The sequence below is a fragment of the Rhinoraja longicauda genome, chromosome 12, assembly GCF_053455715.1.
Source record: "Rhinoraja longicauda isolate Sanriku21f chromosome 12, sRhiLon1.1, whole genome shotgun sequence".
Lineage (NCBI taxonomy): Eukaryota > Metazoa > Chordata > Chondrichthyes > Rajiformes > Arhynchobatidae > Rhinoraja > Rhinoraja longicauda.
The window spans coordinates 33,223,691-33,240,779 of record NC_135964.1 but is presented as its reverse complement, the minus strand read 5'-3'; the positions used below and the strand labels follow the sequence as shown (position 1 = coordinate 33,240,779).

The 17,089-nt window shown below is 42.0% G+C and overlaps 1 protein-coding gene across 4 annotated transcripts in view; it reads left to right on the top strand.

Annotated features, from left to right (window-relative positions):
- Positions 1-17,089, top strand: part of LOC144598886 (integrator complex subunit 6-like) — an 81,259-nt gene that overhangs the window by 59,881 nt on the left and 4,289 nt on the right. For all 4 annotated transcript variants that reach the window (XM_078409439.1, XM_078409438.1, XM_078409441.1 and 1 more), the window contains 6 exons: positions 524-739; positions 4,079-4,205; positions 5,843-5,985; positions 7,794-8,031; positions 13,280-13,651; positions 16,711-16,804. In XM_078409439.1, coding sequence (XP_078265565.1) covers positions 524-739; positions 4,079-4,205; positions 5,843-5,985; positions 7,794-8,031; positions 13,280-13,651; positions 16,711-16,804 — 1,190 coding nt within the window. The remainder of the gene's footprint in view (positions 1-523; positions 740-4,078; positions 4,206-5,842; positions 5,986-7,793; positions 8,032-13,279; positions 13,652-16,710; positions 16,805-17,089) is intronic.

Genomic DNA, 17,089 nt, shown 5'->3' with positions numbered 1-17,089 from the left:
CGTGCAGATTAATTGGCTTCTGTAATTTGTCCTTAGAATGTAGAATAGAACTAGTGTATTGTTGGTTGGTGCTGACTCAATGAGCCCGTTTCCTGCTGTATCTCTAAACAAAATTAATTTGGGATTCTTATGTCTGTTATGTGAACGGCGTGGCTGCCCAAAGGAACTTGGGTAGAGGCACTGGTAATGTTGAACTGGGAGAGGACACTGATATTGGAATGTTTGTTCTTCCAGTCAATCTGGTATATTAACAACATTTTTTTGTACCTTCATGCTTGTTGAGGCTTTTCCAAGCTTAAGAAGCATTTGAGAAGGCAGGATTAACTCTGTCTAGTTTTGGGTGAGTTTTAAGGACTTTATCTTGGGGGTGCCTCCTGAAATATGAAATCCATGTCTTCCATGGTCCCACCATAAACCTCCTATTGTTTGGGACCAATCTGTGGTTATTTTTGACTCTGACAACTGACTTTATCTTGAATTTTTAACTATTTCCTTCGTAAAACACTAATTTGTAATTTTTCAGGCTAAACTGGAATCTGACCGAATCGTAAGTTCAGTGGGTAAGAAACCGCTTCAAGAATCTGGCATTAAAGTAAGGAATAGAAGCAATGCCCTCTCATTAACACAGCGCAAAGACTTAAGGCAAATCTTGATGGGCATCACAGGAGAGCCTCCGTACAAACTTATGGATTTAAATATGAAGGAGTTTACTGGCTTTCAAATTGGGATTCTGAATAAGGTGAGACATCTTTCAAGTATTTATATTTCTGTAGAATTGAGAATTATTACTTCAGTATGAACAAAGGAATTGCATAGTTAATTGCAAATTTCTCCAAGGACCTGTCAGCTGGTTTGAAAATGGGAAATTCTCCTTTTTGATTTTGGAGATCCCTTGAGCATCTTTACAGTATCTTTGACTATTTGACTCAAAAACTATAACTAGAGAAATTGTGAACGGTGGTTGTGTATTGCCTCATAAATGATAAATAGGGTGATCTAAGGAAAAGTATCTCGAGCATATTTACAAAACATTGTTTCCCGATGACACTTCAAGTTGGACCCATGAAGTCTGCTGAAGTATCATAATCATACTTTATTAGCCAAGTATGTTTTGCAACATACGGGGAATTTGATTTGCCATACAGTCATACCAATTAAAATAAACAGAACACACAAAATACATTTTAACATAAACATCCCCACAGCAACCCCTCCACATTCCTCACTATGATGGAAGGTGAAAAAAGTTCAATCTCTTCCCTCTTTGTTCTCCCGCAGTCGGGGGCCTCGAGCCTTCCGTTGACGGGCCGATCTCCCCTACCCCCCACATAAAACAAACCAGAGAACATTAACACAAACCTTAAAAACACACAAAAAATAACAACGACCTGCTTCTCGCCATCGACACCGGCGACTGTGCAATCCTGCTCCTTCTCGACCTCAGCGCAGCGTTCGATACAGTGGACCACACCATCCTTATTGACCGTCTCCGGTACGCGGTTGGCATTGATGGCACTGCCCTGAGCTGGTTCGCTTCGTACCTCAAAGATAGGAGTTTCGCCATCAACATAGGCAGTTATTCCTCTGCTCCAGCTAGCCTCTTCTGCGGAGTTCCACAAGGCTCCATCCTAGGCACCATTCTCTTCTCTCTATACATGCTCCCCCTTGGCCAAATCATTCAAAGGCACGGCATTTCTTTCCACTGCTATGCCGATGACACTCAGCTTTACCTCCCCCTGAAACCCAACAACCAGTCAAATTTAAACAGCCTCTTACACTGCCTTGAGGACATAAAATGTTGGATGGCACAGAACTTCCTCCAATTAAATGAGAGCAAGTCTGAGGTCATCCTATTCGGCCCCCCCGACTCCATCAAATTGATAACAGGCAGTCTTGGAAGTCTATCCTGCCTAGTCAAACCGCATGTCAAAAACCTCGGCATGATATTTGACTCTGCATTAAAATTTGATAAGCAAGTCAATGCTGTGGTAAAAGCCAGCTTCTTCCAACTTCGAACCATAGCTAAAATCAAACCTTTCCTCCAATTCGACGACACAGAAAAAATCATTCACGCTTTCATTTCCTCCCGCCTAGACTACTGCAACTCCCTATACACTGGGATCAGCCAATCTTCCCTGTCCCGCCTGCAACTGGTCCAAAACGCCGCAGCGAGACTCCTGACGGGTACCCGTAAAAGGGACCACATCACCCCGATTCTGGCCTCTCTCCACTGGCTCCCTGTACGGTACAGAATCAACTTCAAGCTCCTCCTATTCACGTATAAAGCCCTAAATGGACACTCCCCCCCCCCACATCAAAAATCTTCTAACCCCCCTCTCTAACTCCAGGTCCCTCAGGTCGGCCGACTTGGGGCTACTCACTATCCCGCGGTCTAGGCTTAAGCTCAGGGGTGACCGCGCTTTTGCGGTTGCAGCTCCTAGACTGTGGAACAGCATCCCTCTCCCCATCAGAACTGCCCCCTCCATCGACTCCTTTAAGTCCAGGCTCAAAACCTATTTCTACTCCCTAGCGTTTGAGGCTCATTGAGGAGGCGCTGTGAACTGTTTGCATGCTACTGCATGTTTCTTTTTTTTTTCCATTGGAACCTAATCAGATGTACAGCACTTTGGTCAACGTGGGTTGTTTTTAAATGTGCTATACAAATAAAATTGACTTGACTTGACTTGACTTGACTATCACTGAATCAATTCGGGGCACACTTTAGCAAGAAGCAATTTGCTTAAAGTTATTTTGTTCAATGTTGAGAATTGGATTGCAATGATGAATGTGACCCAGTAACCTGGGGCAACTAATGCCAGTGTCTGATTTGCCGTTACATTTAAACTATATGTTTTAAATATGCTAAGTATAGGGGTTGAGTGTGTGCTGGTAGAATTGACTGGAAGAAAAACTGGCCAATTTTGGAATGAAATTTCCAGAGAACTCATAAGAGCTGATCACCAGATACTGTGGGGTGAATTTCTGGTCCACTTACTGAAAAAAGCATCTCAATTGAAAGATTTATTTGTTAAAACTATTTCCACTTATGTTAATTATAGAATAATGCATCATTATTTCCTGATTACTCCCCTGAATGCACATTAACATCTAGATATTTTTTGATGGGTATGAATGGTACATCTCTCATTTGACCTGTTAGGTTTTCTGATGTTGAATGAACTAGAGTTTATTATGACTTCTGAATGATGAATCATGCCAAATGGTGAACTTATTGGGCAAATAGCTCTTTCGAAGATGTTTGTTCAGTTTAGAGATATGGCATGGAAAAAGGCCCTTCGGTCCACCGAGTCCACACCGACCATCAATCGCCCCATTCACACTAGTTCTACGTTATCCCACTTTCACATCCGCTCCCTACATATTCGGGGCTATTTACAGAGGCCAATTAATCTACAAATATATAAGTCTTTGGGATGTGGGAAGAAACCAAAGCACCCAATGGAAACCCACACAAGCTTCATACAGACAGCACCCGAGGTCACGATTGAATCAAGATATCTGGCGTTGTGAGGTGGCAGCTCTACCAGCTGTGAACCATTGCAACATGGTGGAATGGGACATTATTGCAATTATGTGAATCTTGTTATCCCATATAAAATTGCCAGCAGCTTCAAAAATCAAAATTGTTCTTTAAATAAAGGACACTAGATTTAAAGTTAGTATTTTGACGTTTAGCTAGCTATGTTCATACTGGTTTTAAGACAAAGTCTTGGCTTTTGAAATTATTTATGGATGTTCTGGTACTATTTCTTTATATAAAGTCATTTCCTACTCTTGTGTACAACATTTAGATAACAATCATGTCTGGAATCCAAGTAAAGAAATTGCAGAGTAAGTTTGACCTTTGCAAAACCATTCAGTTTTTCTGGGTCCATGAAAGGTCCCACACAAACACAAAATTTCACGCCAGACAGTTGTGGTACAACTTTAACTATAGGTGTACCATGCTTCAGGACCTGGTTGTTTGAGATTGCCTTTAGTGAATGTTTGATATGCAAGGTTATGTAATGGCACTTTGGTACTTGAATTTATTTATTTAAAAAAAATTATTTTGAAGGATTTGAAGCCTCAGAGTTACAAGAATGCTTATGATATACCAAGACGTAATCTTCTGGATCAGCTTACACGCATGAGGTTAAACCTGTTGAAAACTCCACATGGCCCATTGAAAGGACAAGATGAAGGTAAAAATGGTCAGGGCTAACAATTTCTGTGCCATTTAAATGGATGTAATGATAATAGGACAAGCACTATTTGGGTAAATTAAGCACCATTTTCAATATTAGTCTAGTTTTAGTTTAGTTTCGTGATACAGTGCGGAAACAGGCCCTTCGTCCCACTGAGTCCGCACCGACCAGAGATCCCCATACACTAGGGTCAATTTACAATTATACCAAGCCAATTAGCCTACAAACCTTTGTCTTTGAAGTGTGGGAGGAAACCGGAGATCCCGGGGGAAAACCTACGCAGGTCATGGGGAGAATGTACAAACTCCGTACAGACAGCACCAGTAGTCAGGATCGAACTTGGGTCTCTGGTGCTGTAAGGCAACAACTCTACTGCTGCGCCACCGTGCCGCTCTACATTAATCACGCCAAGCACAAGCAATGGGGGGAGAAAAAAATGGAAGATGTGCTTTAATGACATTGTTCTCCATTTTGATTTGCACCAAAGCAGTCCATTCTATAATGTGTAAGGCAGTTTGAAATGAACTATTAAATCTGTTGCCATTGACCTGAAAGACCAGATTATCATTTGCAGGGTTCAAGCTGCCAAACACATATGATTGCTAAGAATGAAAATAGCTGATACAAAATGCCCAGCAGCTATCGTGGTTGTGCTTTTCCTTCTAAGATTTAGTCTGTTTAAACTCAATGAGTTAGGAATTTTGGACAAGAGAATCTTGATGCTCACTTAGCTTTTGTAGTGCACACTTACCTGAGGAAAGTTCAAAAATGCTTTGCCTCCATTCCAAAATACTGCCTTGATTTATGAAGGCAAATAACCCAGGAAGAAAAGCACATACCAAAGTCAAATGCAATAACATTTGCAACTGAAAAAATAATTGATGGGAAGTGAAATATTAAGAACTTCCGTGGAATTTAAGAGTATTGAAAGAGAAGGTAATTTTAAGGTGAGTTGAAAGAAGTCGAATTGTAACATTATCTCTAGGCCGTGAGGCTAGTCGAGTTAGAGATGGAGAATGGCGAGTCCTTGAATGGACTTGAATGCCAAGTAACCAAGTTTTAATTTTGTGCTTTGTATTACAATGGGGCTTGATCTTCCAATTTCTTAATTGCCACAGAGGCAGCCTGTTACATTGAAGCTTAAAATGTCAATAACTTTTCAAAAGTTATTCTTTAAGCTCAGTTAAAATGCAATCAATTTTAACATTTTGGAGTAGTTACTCAAAGGTGCATAACTTTCTAGTTCATTTATCATTTTTATTTCTTGGGATTTTCAAACCCATGAACTTAGTTTAGTTTTTATTATTAAGTGTACCGAGATACCATATTTTTGTAAGAAAGCATTTCCATCTGCTGTATTTGGATCTCAGTTTCTGCAGAACCCCTGATTGTTGTATATAATTGTCCCAATATGTAATTGTCCCAGTATTTTAGAATATTTGATGATTATTTGCACCCATTTTGTTTTTGTAGATGTCCTTAGTTAATTCCAGCTTTTATTCTGGTTTTGTTCATGGATACCACATAGATACTGTAATACTGGGGTGGTATTTCAGCAGACGCTCATTATTACTCAGATTTGCTGTGAGAGTGAAAAATGGTAAATTATCCATGTTATTTTTTCCATTCTCCAGATCAAATGCACAGTGTCCCAATAGCACAGATGGGAAATTACCAGGAGTTCCTAAAACATGTGCCTTCTCCCCTGCGTGAACTTGACCCTGATCAGCCCAGGCGATTGCATACATTTGGAAATCCTTTCAAATTGGATAAGAAGGTATGTATGTACCTATATATATTTAAATATGGGCAGCTGCAAATTGAGGGTTCCTTGACCTTTCCAAAAGAGGTTGTGCACTTTAATACCCATCCAAGATGTTTAAACAAATATTTACTGCTGTACTCTGGCTCAAGTCTCTTGAGCTGTCAGATATTTTCAGTTTTTTCCTTAGAGCTATTTTTAGCAATGTTTGGGGCTATGAAGCCATAAGTAGTATAAATCATTTGACAGACATGCTAATGGCCCCCTTGAGACTCTTGGCTGTTTTAAATTGAGTACTCTTGCTTACATGGAACATTTAGTATATCTCAGTTAAATCTTCAGAACACAGATGTCACACTTTCTATTCGGGGTTGGTGGAGGAAACAAACCTTTTTTTAATGTAAACCTCCGTGCATATGTTGATTAGGTTTAGAATGGACAAAGTGTTGCTGTATAATGTTTCAAGTAATAAGCAAACATTTTATATCAGATCAAACATGATTTATCTGGATAGCATGCAACATAAAGCTTTCCACAGTATCTCACTACACAATAATAAACCAGTGCAACAATTATTGTGTACTGAAATACAAAGCAAATGCAAAATACAATGCAAGACCACGTTTTTCATGCTATCCAGGCGAATCGTGTCAGATTTGACAATACCGAAACTGCAGTCAGTAGACACCGACCAGTTCAATTTTAAAACGTGATGAGGCAGTAATGCTGTAAGAACTTTGAACTAAATTTTAAAGCTCCTTTGAATGCCATTCAATGTATTTAAGTAAATGCTCAATATTTTCTAATTTGGCTATGGAATTTATTTATTTGTGTATTCCACAAGGTCTGATTTGCAAATTAATCAGACAGCATCAACTCCATGCATCAACTGGACAACCTTGGTCTCCACCTTACCACAAATGTCCCTTTTATACATTCCCTTTGCAGAGGGAAACACCCCTCAAACGGCTAGCTTTCTCTCTCCTCAGATGTTGGTTGACCTGCTGAATATTTCCAGCATTTTGTTTTTATTTTGAATTTCAACACATGCAGTCTTTTGAATTTCTTCACACAAACCCAAAAGTCGTTGTCTTACGGGAGAATAATTTAATGTGTTTCGTATCCAGTACCATTTGAGATGCTTTTAATTATGGGTGAGCATCAATAGTGGCTGTTATTCAACAAGGGACTTTCAACTGAGGTTTACATATTCCTTGCAATATACTTACTAAAGTGCAGTGCACATTGCTGGAACCTGTGGTCTTTGTTCTCTCCTTCCTTAAACTAGAGGGGATGAAGTTAGTAGAAAGCCAATGGATAAATTACAGAGTAACTGAGGAAACGTTCCTCCTGACTCTTGGCAGACTTGCATATTTGCCCTATTTTTTTGCTAGAACACAGAATCACATCTAGATGGAAAGCATTCAGCCCCATGATAGTCATTTCTTTTGAACAAGCTATCTAATTACACTCATTCCCATGCTCTTTGCTTGTAACTGAATATTTTTTAATTCTTTATTTAATCCGATGAATTAGTTCACACGGTTTTCTGGTACAGCTCCTTTAATCTCGCCGTGCCCGGTTTAAAACGTGCATTTCACTTAAAATGACTGCAAATCTAAAGGCATACCCTATATTGCACCCAAATCACATGGTTGCAGATGTTCTAAAGTTTGAGTGCAGTATGTATAACATTTTTGTGATGTCACTTTTACTTTAGTTTGTTGGTATGTGATGACAGATTATTGATAAGTTATTGATAGATAGATAGACAGAGACTCGTATCTTTGTGGACACGAGAGTTACGGATATTTGTGTTGCAGGGAATGATGATTGATGAAGCCGATGAGTTTGTGTCGGGACCTCAGAACAGAAGCAAACGACCGATGGAGCTGAATGTGGCAGGAATTCCGAAAAGACGTCGTTGTATGTCACCTTTATTGAAAGGGCATCCACCAACGCCGTCAACAGTGGCTAATCACAGCGATGGCAAGGGCCCTCCCCTTTTACCAGTTCTGCAACCACAAGCAGATCTTATAAAGCCAGTAGCTGTTGTTCCAGGTATGGGCAAATGTAATTCAATCAATGCTGAAGTTATTGGTTTGTTGTATCATGAATGTTTGAAGGAACCAATATAATGTGGCGTGTATGAACTAATAAGGTTTTGTCACAAATTGGCATGTGTTTGTTGTTGGTAAAACTAATGAAAGCAAAATATACCAGCCATTTCTATTGAATGCATTGTACTTAAACATAGCAGCATAAGTGAACTTGCCTGATTTAGGAGGCTTTTTTCATTACCATCTTCCTTCCTTTGACATTGTGCTGGAGAGTTGTATCGTTGTCATTCGTGTATGGCCAATATTTCCCCTCATGGTTTCTACACAGATTGACTTCTTCCCGCAAGTTCACAAACTTTGCAGAGTACCCTTTACAACCCTTTCTGCTTCTTCTCCTTTCTCTTATTTTATCATCACTTTACGTAAGTGCCTTTTTCCAACAAATCAATGTTCAGCCCTGTATATAATGTCCCCAGTCCCCAAGTTATGACAGGATTCCGTTCCTGAAAACTGTTTGTGACCCGAACTGTTTAAGTCAGAAATAAGCATGGTGTGTGGGCCAGGATCACAGAAACAGCTGTGACAGCAAAGCACACAGGCCTGGGAAGAGCTTACTGCCAGCTAGTCTTGCGGGCATAATAAGTGAGCAAATGAGTCTGCTCAGCACTCTCAACTCTGCTCGACTCCACCCAGCCCCTGATTGTGTGGCTCAGGATGGGAGGGGCAGAGGATGCAGAGAGAAATACCCCGCTCCCACCTGGCAGAAGATGCCTGCAGCATCCTGCTGGTCTCCAGGCACTCGTCGATATGTGCAGGGTATAAGTCAAACCATGTGCATTGTATAAGTCAAGCATTCTTAACCTGGGAAGACCTGTAATCATTTACTATCCTGTCTGGGGTACCCTGAGAGGGTGACTCTTAACTACTTTGATGTCTGTGGTTTAGCAGCTGTTTCAAGTCCTATTGCTTCTCTGATACTGTGAAGTTGCTGACTACACGGATTCTTGACTTTCAGCATTATTTTGTATCCATGCTTAAACTTTGAGCATGGCTTTGAACACTTATCCTTTCAATATATTGAGCTTGATCGTTTGGTGCGATCAAACTTAGTTTGCCCTCATTGTTCAATGTTTGCAGTTTACTTGCACTCCCTTAGTACTTCAAGGTGTTTGATCCTCAAGTCTTTGGAATGGAACTTCAATTATCAGCCAAATGACGTGCTACAAACTGAGCAATGGTAAATATATCAGCCGGTTGTGCAGGACTGGATCCTATGGGGGTCCAAATAAACTTCATGTATATTAATGGAAGAAGGGTAACAGAGAAAAGATTGGGCCCCTTGGAAACCAAAGTGGTCATCTGTATGTGGGGCCGCAGTAAATGGGCAAGGTCCTCAATTAATATTAATCCTCCATTTTACCACGGAATAAGACAGGAAGACAAAGGAACTTGGGATTGTTTATGTAGATGTCTTCACAACAGTCCGTATTATAGTCATGGAGGTGCTGAACATCGTAAGATGTACAAAAGTAGATAAATCTCCCAGGCCTGACCAGAATTATCCAAGGACATCGTGGGAAGCTGGAGAAGAAATTGTATGTCCAGGCTGACGTATATGAGTTATCATTAAACATTGGTGAGGTGCTGGAAGACTGGAGGGTGCTAATGTTGCACCTCTATTTAAGAAGGGCTATAAATAAAAGGCTGGAAATTATAGACCAGTAAGCCTAACATCTGCAGTAAGAAAATTACAGAGGGGGTTTGTAAGGGATAAGATACACATGTATTTCCACTGACTCCCACAGCTCTACGACAAACCCACTGACTCCCACAGCTCGACTGCAAACCCACTGCCACAGCTATCTTGACTACACGTCTTCCCACCCTGTCTCCTGTAAAAAGTCTATCCCCTACTCCCAATTCCTCCGTCTACACCACATCTGTGCCCAGGATGAGGTGTTTCACACTAGGGCATCAGAGATGTTCTCATTCTTTAGGAAACGGGGCTTCCCCTCTTCCATTATAGATGAGGCTCTCACTAGGGCCTCCTCTATATTCCGCAACTCCGCTCTTGCTCCCCCTCCCCCCCAGGATAGAGTCCCCCTTGTCCTCACTTTCCACCCCATCAGCCAGCGTATGCAACATATTATCCTCCAACATTTCCGTCACCTCCAACGGGATCCCACTACTGCCCACATCTTCCCATCTCCTCCCCTTTCTGCTTTCCGTAGAGACCATTACCACCTTAACTCCCTGGTCCACACGTCCCTTCCCACCCAATCCACCTGCACCTCCTCCAACCTCATCTATTGTATCCGCTGTTCCAGACGTCAACTCCTCTACATTGGCGAGACCAAACGCAGGCTCGGCGATCGTTTCGTTCAACACCTTCGCTCAGTCCGCCTCAACCAACCTGATCTCCTGGTGGCTCAGCACTTCAACTCCCACTCCCAGTCTGACTTTTCTGTCATGGGCCTCCTCCATTGTCATAGTGAGGCCCACCACAAATTGGAGGAACAGCACCTCATATTTCACTTGGGCACCTTACACCCCAGTGGTATGAACATTGACTTCTCCAACTTTAGATAGCTTCTCTGTCCCTCTTTTCCCCTCCCCCTTCCCAGTTCTCCCACTGTCTTCCTGTCTCCAACTACATCCTTTCTTTGTCCCGCCCCCTCCCCTGACATCAGTCTGAAGAAGGGTCTCGACCCGAAACGTCACCCATTCCTTCTCCTGAGATGCTGCCTGACCCGCTGAGTTACTCCAGCTTTTTGTGATACCTTCGATTTGTACCAGCATCTGCAATTATTTTCCTACATGTATTTGGAGAGACTGGTTGATTAGGAATAGTCAGCATGATTTTGTATATGGACTTCAAGGACTTTAAGGTTCCACATGATAATCTGCTCTAGATGGTTAGCTTACATAGGATCCAGGAAGCTCGAGCTAACTGGATACACAATTGGCTTCAAGGTAGAAAGCAGCGTGGTGGTGGGAGGTTGTTTTATTTTGTTTTAGTCACCTTGCTAGAGGAAAGATGCCATTAATTTGGAAAGGATGCAGAGAATGATCTTATAGAGGTGCATAAAATCACAAGGGAATAGATCGAGTGTATGCACAATCTTTTTGGCAAAATTGGGGAATCATGAACTAGAGATCACAGGTTTAAGATGAGTGAAAAGATTTAATAGGAACCTTTTTCATACAGAGGGTGGTGGGTATATGAAACGAGCTGCCAGAGGAAGTAGTTGAGGCAGGTACGATAATATTTAAAAGACATTTGGACAGGCTCATGGAAATGAACGGTTTCAAGGGATATTGGTCAAACGTGGGTAAATAGGACCAGTTTAGATGGGGCATCTTGGCCAGCGTGGACGAGTTGAGCTGAAGGATCTGTGTTTGTTTTTGTTTGGCTCTCTAGGCAGATGAACCCTGTTCCGATGGTCACGATAATGATTAAAGGCTGTTGGTTACGACACTGGGAGAACTGGCTTTTCTGCTTTAGGATGTTGTGAGATCTCGCATATATCTGATTTGACAGGCACATCCTTTGAACAGCAGTATTCGCTGCACTGAAATACCAGCCAATATTTTTGTGTTAAGAACCGTTGTATGGTATCCATGAGACATAGGAACAGAGTTAGGCCATTTGGCCTATCGAGTCTGCTCTACCATTTGATTATGACTGATCTGTTTTACCCTCTCAACCACATTCTCGTGTCTTCTCCCCATAACCTTTGAAGTTCCTTACTAATCAAGAATTAGCAATCTCCAGTTTAAAAATACCCATTGAATTGACACCAGAGCAGTCTGTCATAAATCCCACTCAACTTGTCAACTTATCTATATACTAAAACTCTCGTTTGTTTGTTCCTGAACTACAGCCAAAACGGTACATCTTAGCGCGGCAATTTTAGGCCCACCTTACTCACCGTCGTCCCTTTGGTGCTAATGGAAGAAGTTTCATTGAAATCGGTGTTATGTTTTTTAAGTTATTCGCATTTTAAAGTTTAAATCTATCTCCTAGGGAGGGAGGGGGAGGAGGGAGGGAGGAGGGAAGATGAGGGGGAGGAGGAGGAGGGAGAGAGGGGGGAATGGGGAGGAGGGGGAGAGAAGGGAGTGGGGGAGGAGAGGGTACCGAACGAAACTATATAGCAGTCACACACAAAAAAGAACACAAGACACATGACCCCAACACAAACGTCCATCACAGTGACTCCAAACACCCCCTCACTGTGATGGAGGCAACAAAACTTCCACTCTCTTCCCCACGCCCACGGACAGACAACTCGTCCCCGACCGACCCGCACAGTCCCCGCAAGGGGATGGAAGTCCCCGCGGCCGAGTCGCACCGGGCGCTGAGACGTCTCGCGGCCGAACCGGGCGATGGAAGGCCCCGCGACCGAGCCGTGCGCAGCTAAGTCCCGCGGCCGAGCCGCACCGGGCGATGTTAGGCCCCGCGGCCGAGCCGCACCGGGCGATGGAAGGCCCCGCGGCCAAGCCGCACCGGGCGATGTTAAGTCCAGCGGCCGAGCTGCACCAGCGATGAAAAGTCCCGCGGCCGAGCAGCGCCGGGCGATGTTAGGCCCCGCGGCCCGGGCACTGTTAAGTCCAGCGGCCGAGCCGCACCAGCGATGTTAGGCCCCGCGGCCGAGCCGCACCGGGCGATGGAAGGCCCCGCGGCCAAGCCGCACCGGGCACTGTTAAGTCCAGCGGCCGAGCCGCGCCGGGCGATGGAAGGCCCCGCGGCCGAGCCGCACCCCGCGCCGTGAGGAAGAGACCTAAAAGAGAAAGGTTTCCCCCATCCCCCCCACCCACCCACACCACCACCCCCCCACCCACACCACCACCCCCCCACCCACACCACCACCCCCCACACATACACAACCAAAAAAAAAAAAAACCCATCCCAACACCGACACACAACAAAAAAAAAAGGAAAAAAGACGAACAGACTGCTAGCGAGCCGCAGCCGTTAGGCGCCGCCACTTCCGCAGAGTATGCAAAAGATTGGTCAAAGTGAAGAAGGGTCATGATCCAAAACATCGCCTATCCATTCCCTCCAGAGATACTGCCTGATCCACAGTTACTGCTGCACTTTGTGTTGCTCTAAACATTCCAGCATCTGCAGTTCCTTGTGTCTCCAGTGTACTTTGTTTAATTAGCAATAAGAATTAGCAAGAATTTTAAAAGTGCAGAATTTTAGTCTATTGCATTAATAGTTATCCACTGAATTTTTCCTTTTCCAGAGACTGAAGAAAATCAGGCTACGTGTGTTGACTATGTTGAAAACAATATTGCAGACCCACTTCCAGTTGAAATTCCACCCCACACACTTGAATTAGCACCACCTCTGATCGATTCAACATCTGGCTCTGTGGATTTTGCAGAAGAATTTGCAAATCATGAGATGGACGGTGGTCTTTTACTTGTCAATAATAATTCTATTGATGGTGTTGATCTTAACCACGAGGAATCAAACGACAGTGAAGTATGTCAAGATGGACATTTGAACAGGTCTTCACCAAATGCCATTAAAACACTTATGAGGTCAAAGCAACAAGAGACTAATATAGAGTTAAGGGCACAAATTTTTAAGGAAATCCGGAAACCTGGCAGATGTAAGTATGATTTAAGAGTAAAATGTTACTTGCTTTGCTCCCTCGAGTAATAGTCTTCAAAGATGTTTCTATTACAAGTATTCGGAATTTGTTTCTACCTTAGAGGAATTAATGTTGGCCATTAGAGGTCCGAAAGAATTGTTTGTCCATGTCTCGACTACATCTGCTTTATGAGGCTCTATTCCAGAAGTAGGCTCATTGAACTTGGTTTCATATTCCTCGCGACTTTCTGTCCTACTGCCGTCACTTAAACCATTGCTACCTATCACATGGTCAAGCCTTTATCTTTTGCCAAACCTAAGAAGACAAACTACAGAAATGTTTAGGATGGTTTGATTTAACCTTGAACTGTGGATCAGTTTCAGTGACCAAATTGCAAGAGAGTCATAGAAGTCCTGTGGTCCTGGTCAAATTCCAGTCTAGACATTGTTCTGCAGTGTACATCTTTCAGTTCCGATCTGCATTTTGCTGGACACTGCTTTTCCAAGTCCTTGTCACAGTCATAATACCACTTGGCTGATAGCAATTTATTTCATGGTCTACCCAATTAAATATTTTCTGATTAGAATTATTTTTTTAAATTGTGCCATGATGAACAGGTAGAACTGATAATTAACTGTTTGGGAGTTCAACTCTGTATTTCACTTAATTTTATTTGAATACAGTCTGGTCCAGCTTTTTCACAGATTCTTTTTGGAGTCTAAATCCTTGAGTGGAAGTAGCGTGAGTCTTTGTTACGCTATGGCTGCTCAACCTCATTATCTACTTGCTTTTTGTGAACATCAGAAGCCATGATCCTGCTAGCTTAAACTGGGATAGCAACAGTATTAACGTCTCAGTCTCTGTTCCCATTGTTAATTCAGCAAGGATAGCTAATCAAGCTTAAATCTTTCTCTGATAATTTTATATCAAATAGACTTTTTGTCCACAGATCTACAAGCAAATATAAAGTTCGATTCTGCTTTTGACTGCATTCTAGTAATGGCAAAAAGCTGCAGTTTTCTAACTAGTTTGCAGAAAAGGTAGCAAAAGCAAGACTGGAATTGGATTGTTTTAAATGCAGTGCAAGCTACAATATTATTTTCTAATGCAAGTTAACCCAAACTGTGGTTAGGGTGTGCTGCTATTGATTTACAGCTGAGATAACCCATCCCGTTATGATCGGGTGTATACTGAGACCAGAGAACTTTCCAAATATGGGCAAAGGTAGATTAAGTCAAGTCAAGTCAAGTCAATTTTTATTTGTATAGCACATTTAAAAACAACCCACGTTGACCAAAGTGCTGTACATCTGATTAGGTACTAAGGAAAAAAAAATGAAACATACAGTAGCACGCAAACAGTTCACAGCGCCTCCTCAATGAGCCTCAAACGCTAGGGAGTAGAAATAGGTTTTGAGCCTGGACTTAAAGGAGTCGATGGAGGGGGCAGTTCTGATGGGGAGAGGGATGCTGTTCCACAGTCTAGGAGCTGCAACCGCAAAAGCGCGGTCACCCCTGAGCTTAAGCCTAGACCGCGGGATAGTGAGTAACCCCAAGTCGGCCGACCTGAGGGACCTGGAGTTAGAGAGGGGGGTTAAGAGCAATTAATCGAAGACCACTCTCACAGAGTCCCCACAGAGAGTATCAACAAGTCAGTTAACATGAGAGTACATTGGAACTGTTTGTCAGAAGCTGCACTGTCGAGATTTGGTCCCTTCGTTACTCTTGTTGTACCTGAGTGAGGGTAAAAGTGTGCACTGAATGAAGGGGTTGAACTTTATGGAATGATTTGACCACACTGACACTCTTTTGGTTATGAAATTGGACTGATAAATCTCAAACATCAAGAATCACAGATAAGACTATTTTAAACACATGACATTTAAGAAATGACTTGATACCTTTGGCAAATTGCACTATTAGGTATAATAAAACAGCATGTAAATCCTCCTGCACAGAGAATAACTGGTATTTGCTGCAAAAGTACTAGTTGAGCTGTGTATATCCAAGATTTTCTTTTGAGATAAGAATATTTTGTTTTTATTCAAGGTAATTTGAATCTCAAATAAGGACACAAAGTGCTGGAGTAACTCAGCGGGACAGGTAGCATCTCCAGAGAACATGGATAGGCAATGTTGAGGGTCGGAAGAAAGATCCTGAAACGATGCCTATCTGTGTTTGCCGGAGATGCTTGTTACTTGATTCTACTACTTGAATCTCGGGTACTTTGAAGCACATCATCGAGCATTTAGAGAAAGGTGCAAACAAATTTTACTCGCATCAAAGGTGACGCTGGGTGACTACATTCTTTCTGATGTTAATAGTTTTCACTGCACTGTATGCCCGTTGAATTACAAGTATAGACAAGTACAGTGGCACAAATGATTGCTGGTAATACGAAAACTGGAATAAGTATTATACTCGAGCTTTCTCCTAACTACCACAAAATACATCATGAAATAGCTGGATCGTGCAGCAATTGATGTTCCATTCAGTTAGACACAGTACATAAATGGATATCATTACCATTTTACCTTGAGCGTATACTCAATGAAAGCATTTTACAGCAAAATTCTGATAATTTGGCAACCTCAAAACTTGGATGACTGGCTGAGATTTTCCAAAATAGATTTTCTATTACTCCTAATATGTCACACTTGGAATTCCCCTTTTTAGATGTTACATATGAGCCAGGAGCCTTTAAAAGGAATATGGGAAATAAGGGTCTGGCTAGTTTAAAAAGAGAATGGGTTGGGTCCCCAATAAGACAGGTGCTGAATCATTAGGAATTCTGAACATTAGTATGGTAAATTGTCAGAGTTTTATTGTACTTGCAGATGGATGGGGGAATCAACAAACCTAAAGGCTTAGTAAGCAATGGACTATGATCTGTGTTGGTGGCTCTGGTCATACTGCAGTTTGCATGAGTTCACCAGATATGACAGTGCAGAGGCTCACTAGAATTGATCTAACATGAATTAAATGTCAACAATTAAAACACACTAGCACTTGAGAAAGTTGTTTGATCATTAATTTACCGCATGGTGCTGACTGTTAATTTAATATCATCTCTTTCAGATTATGAAAATATCTTCTATTTATTGAAACTAGTGCAAGGCAGTCTGGAGACGCGGATGGTATTTGTACAAAATGTCATTAAAGAGGCAGCAAGGTAATTTCTTACCTAATGGATCTTTGGAATTTTGGTGAAAGAGCTTTGTCAATTTATTTCAAGATTACATGTCTTATCAATTGCATTTTGTGATGACGTTAATCGGGACTTCAAAAGAAGTATTTTACCCTGTTCACATTTTGAGCTGACCTTTTTACGTGATTTTAAAGGACACATTTCCCCATCTTGGGCTCAAGCAATTTCTGGTAGTTAACAAGCATGCAAGGTACTAAAATTTTTTTTAAGTGCACAACATTTGAATCAATTCTTTTAAAAAAGAATAGT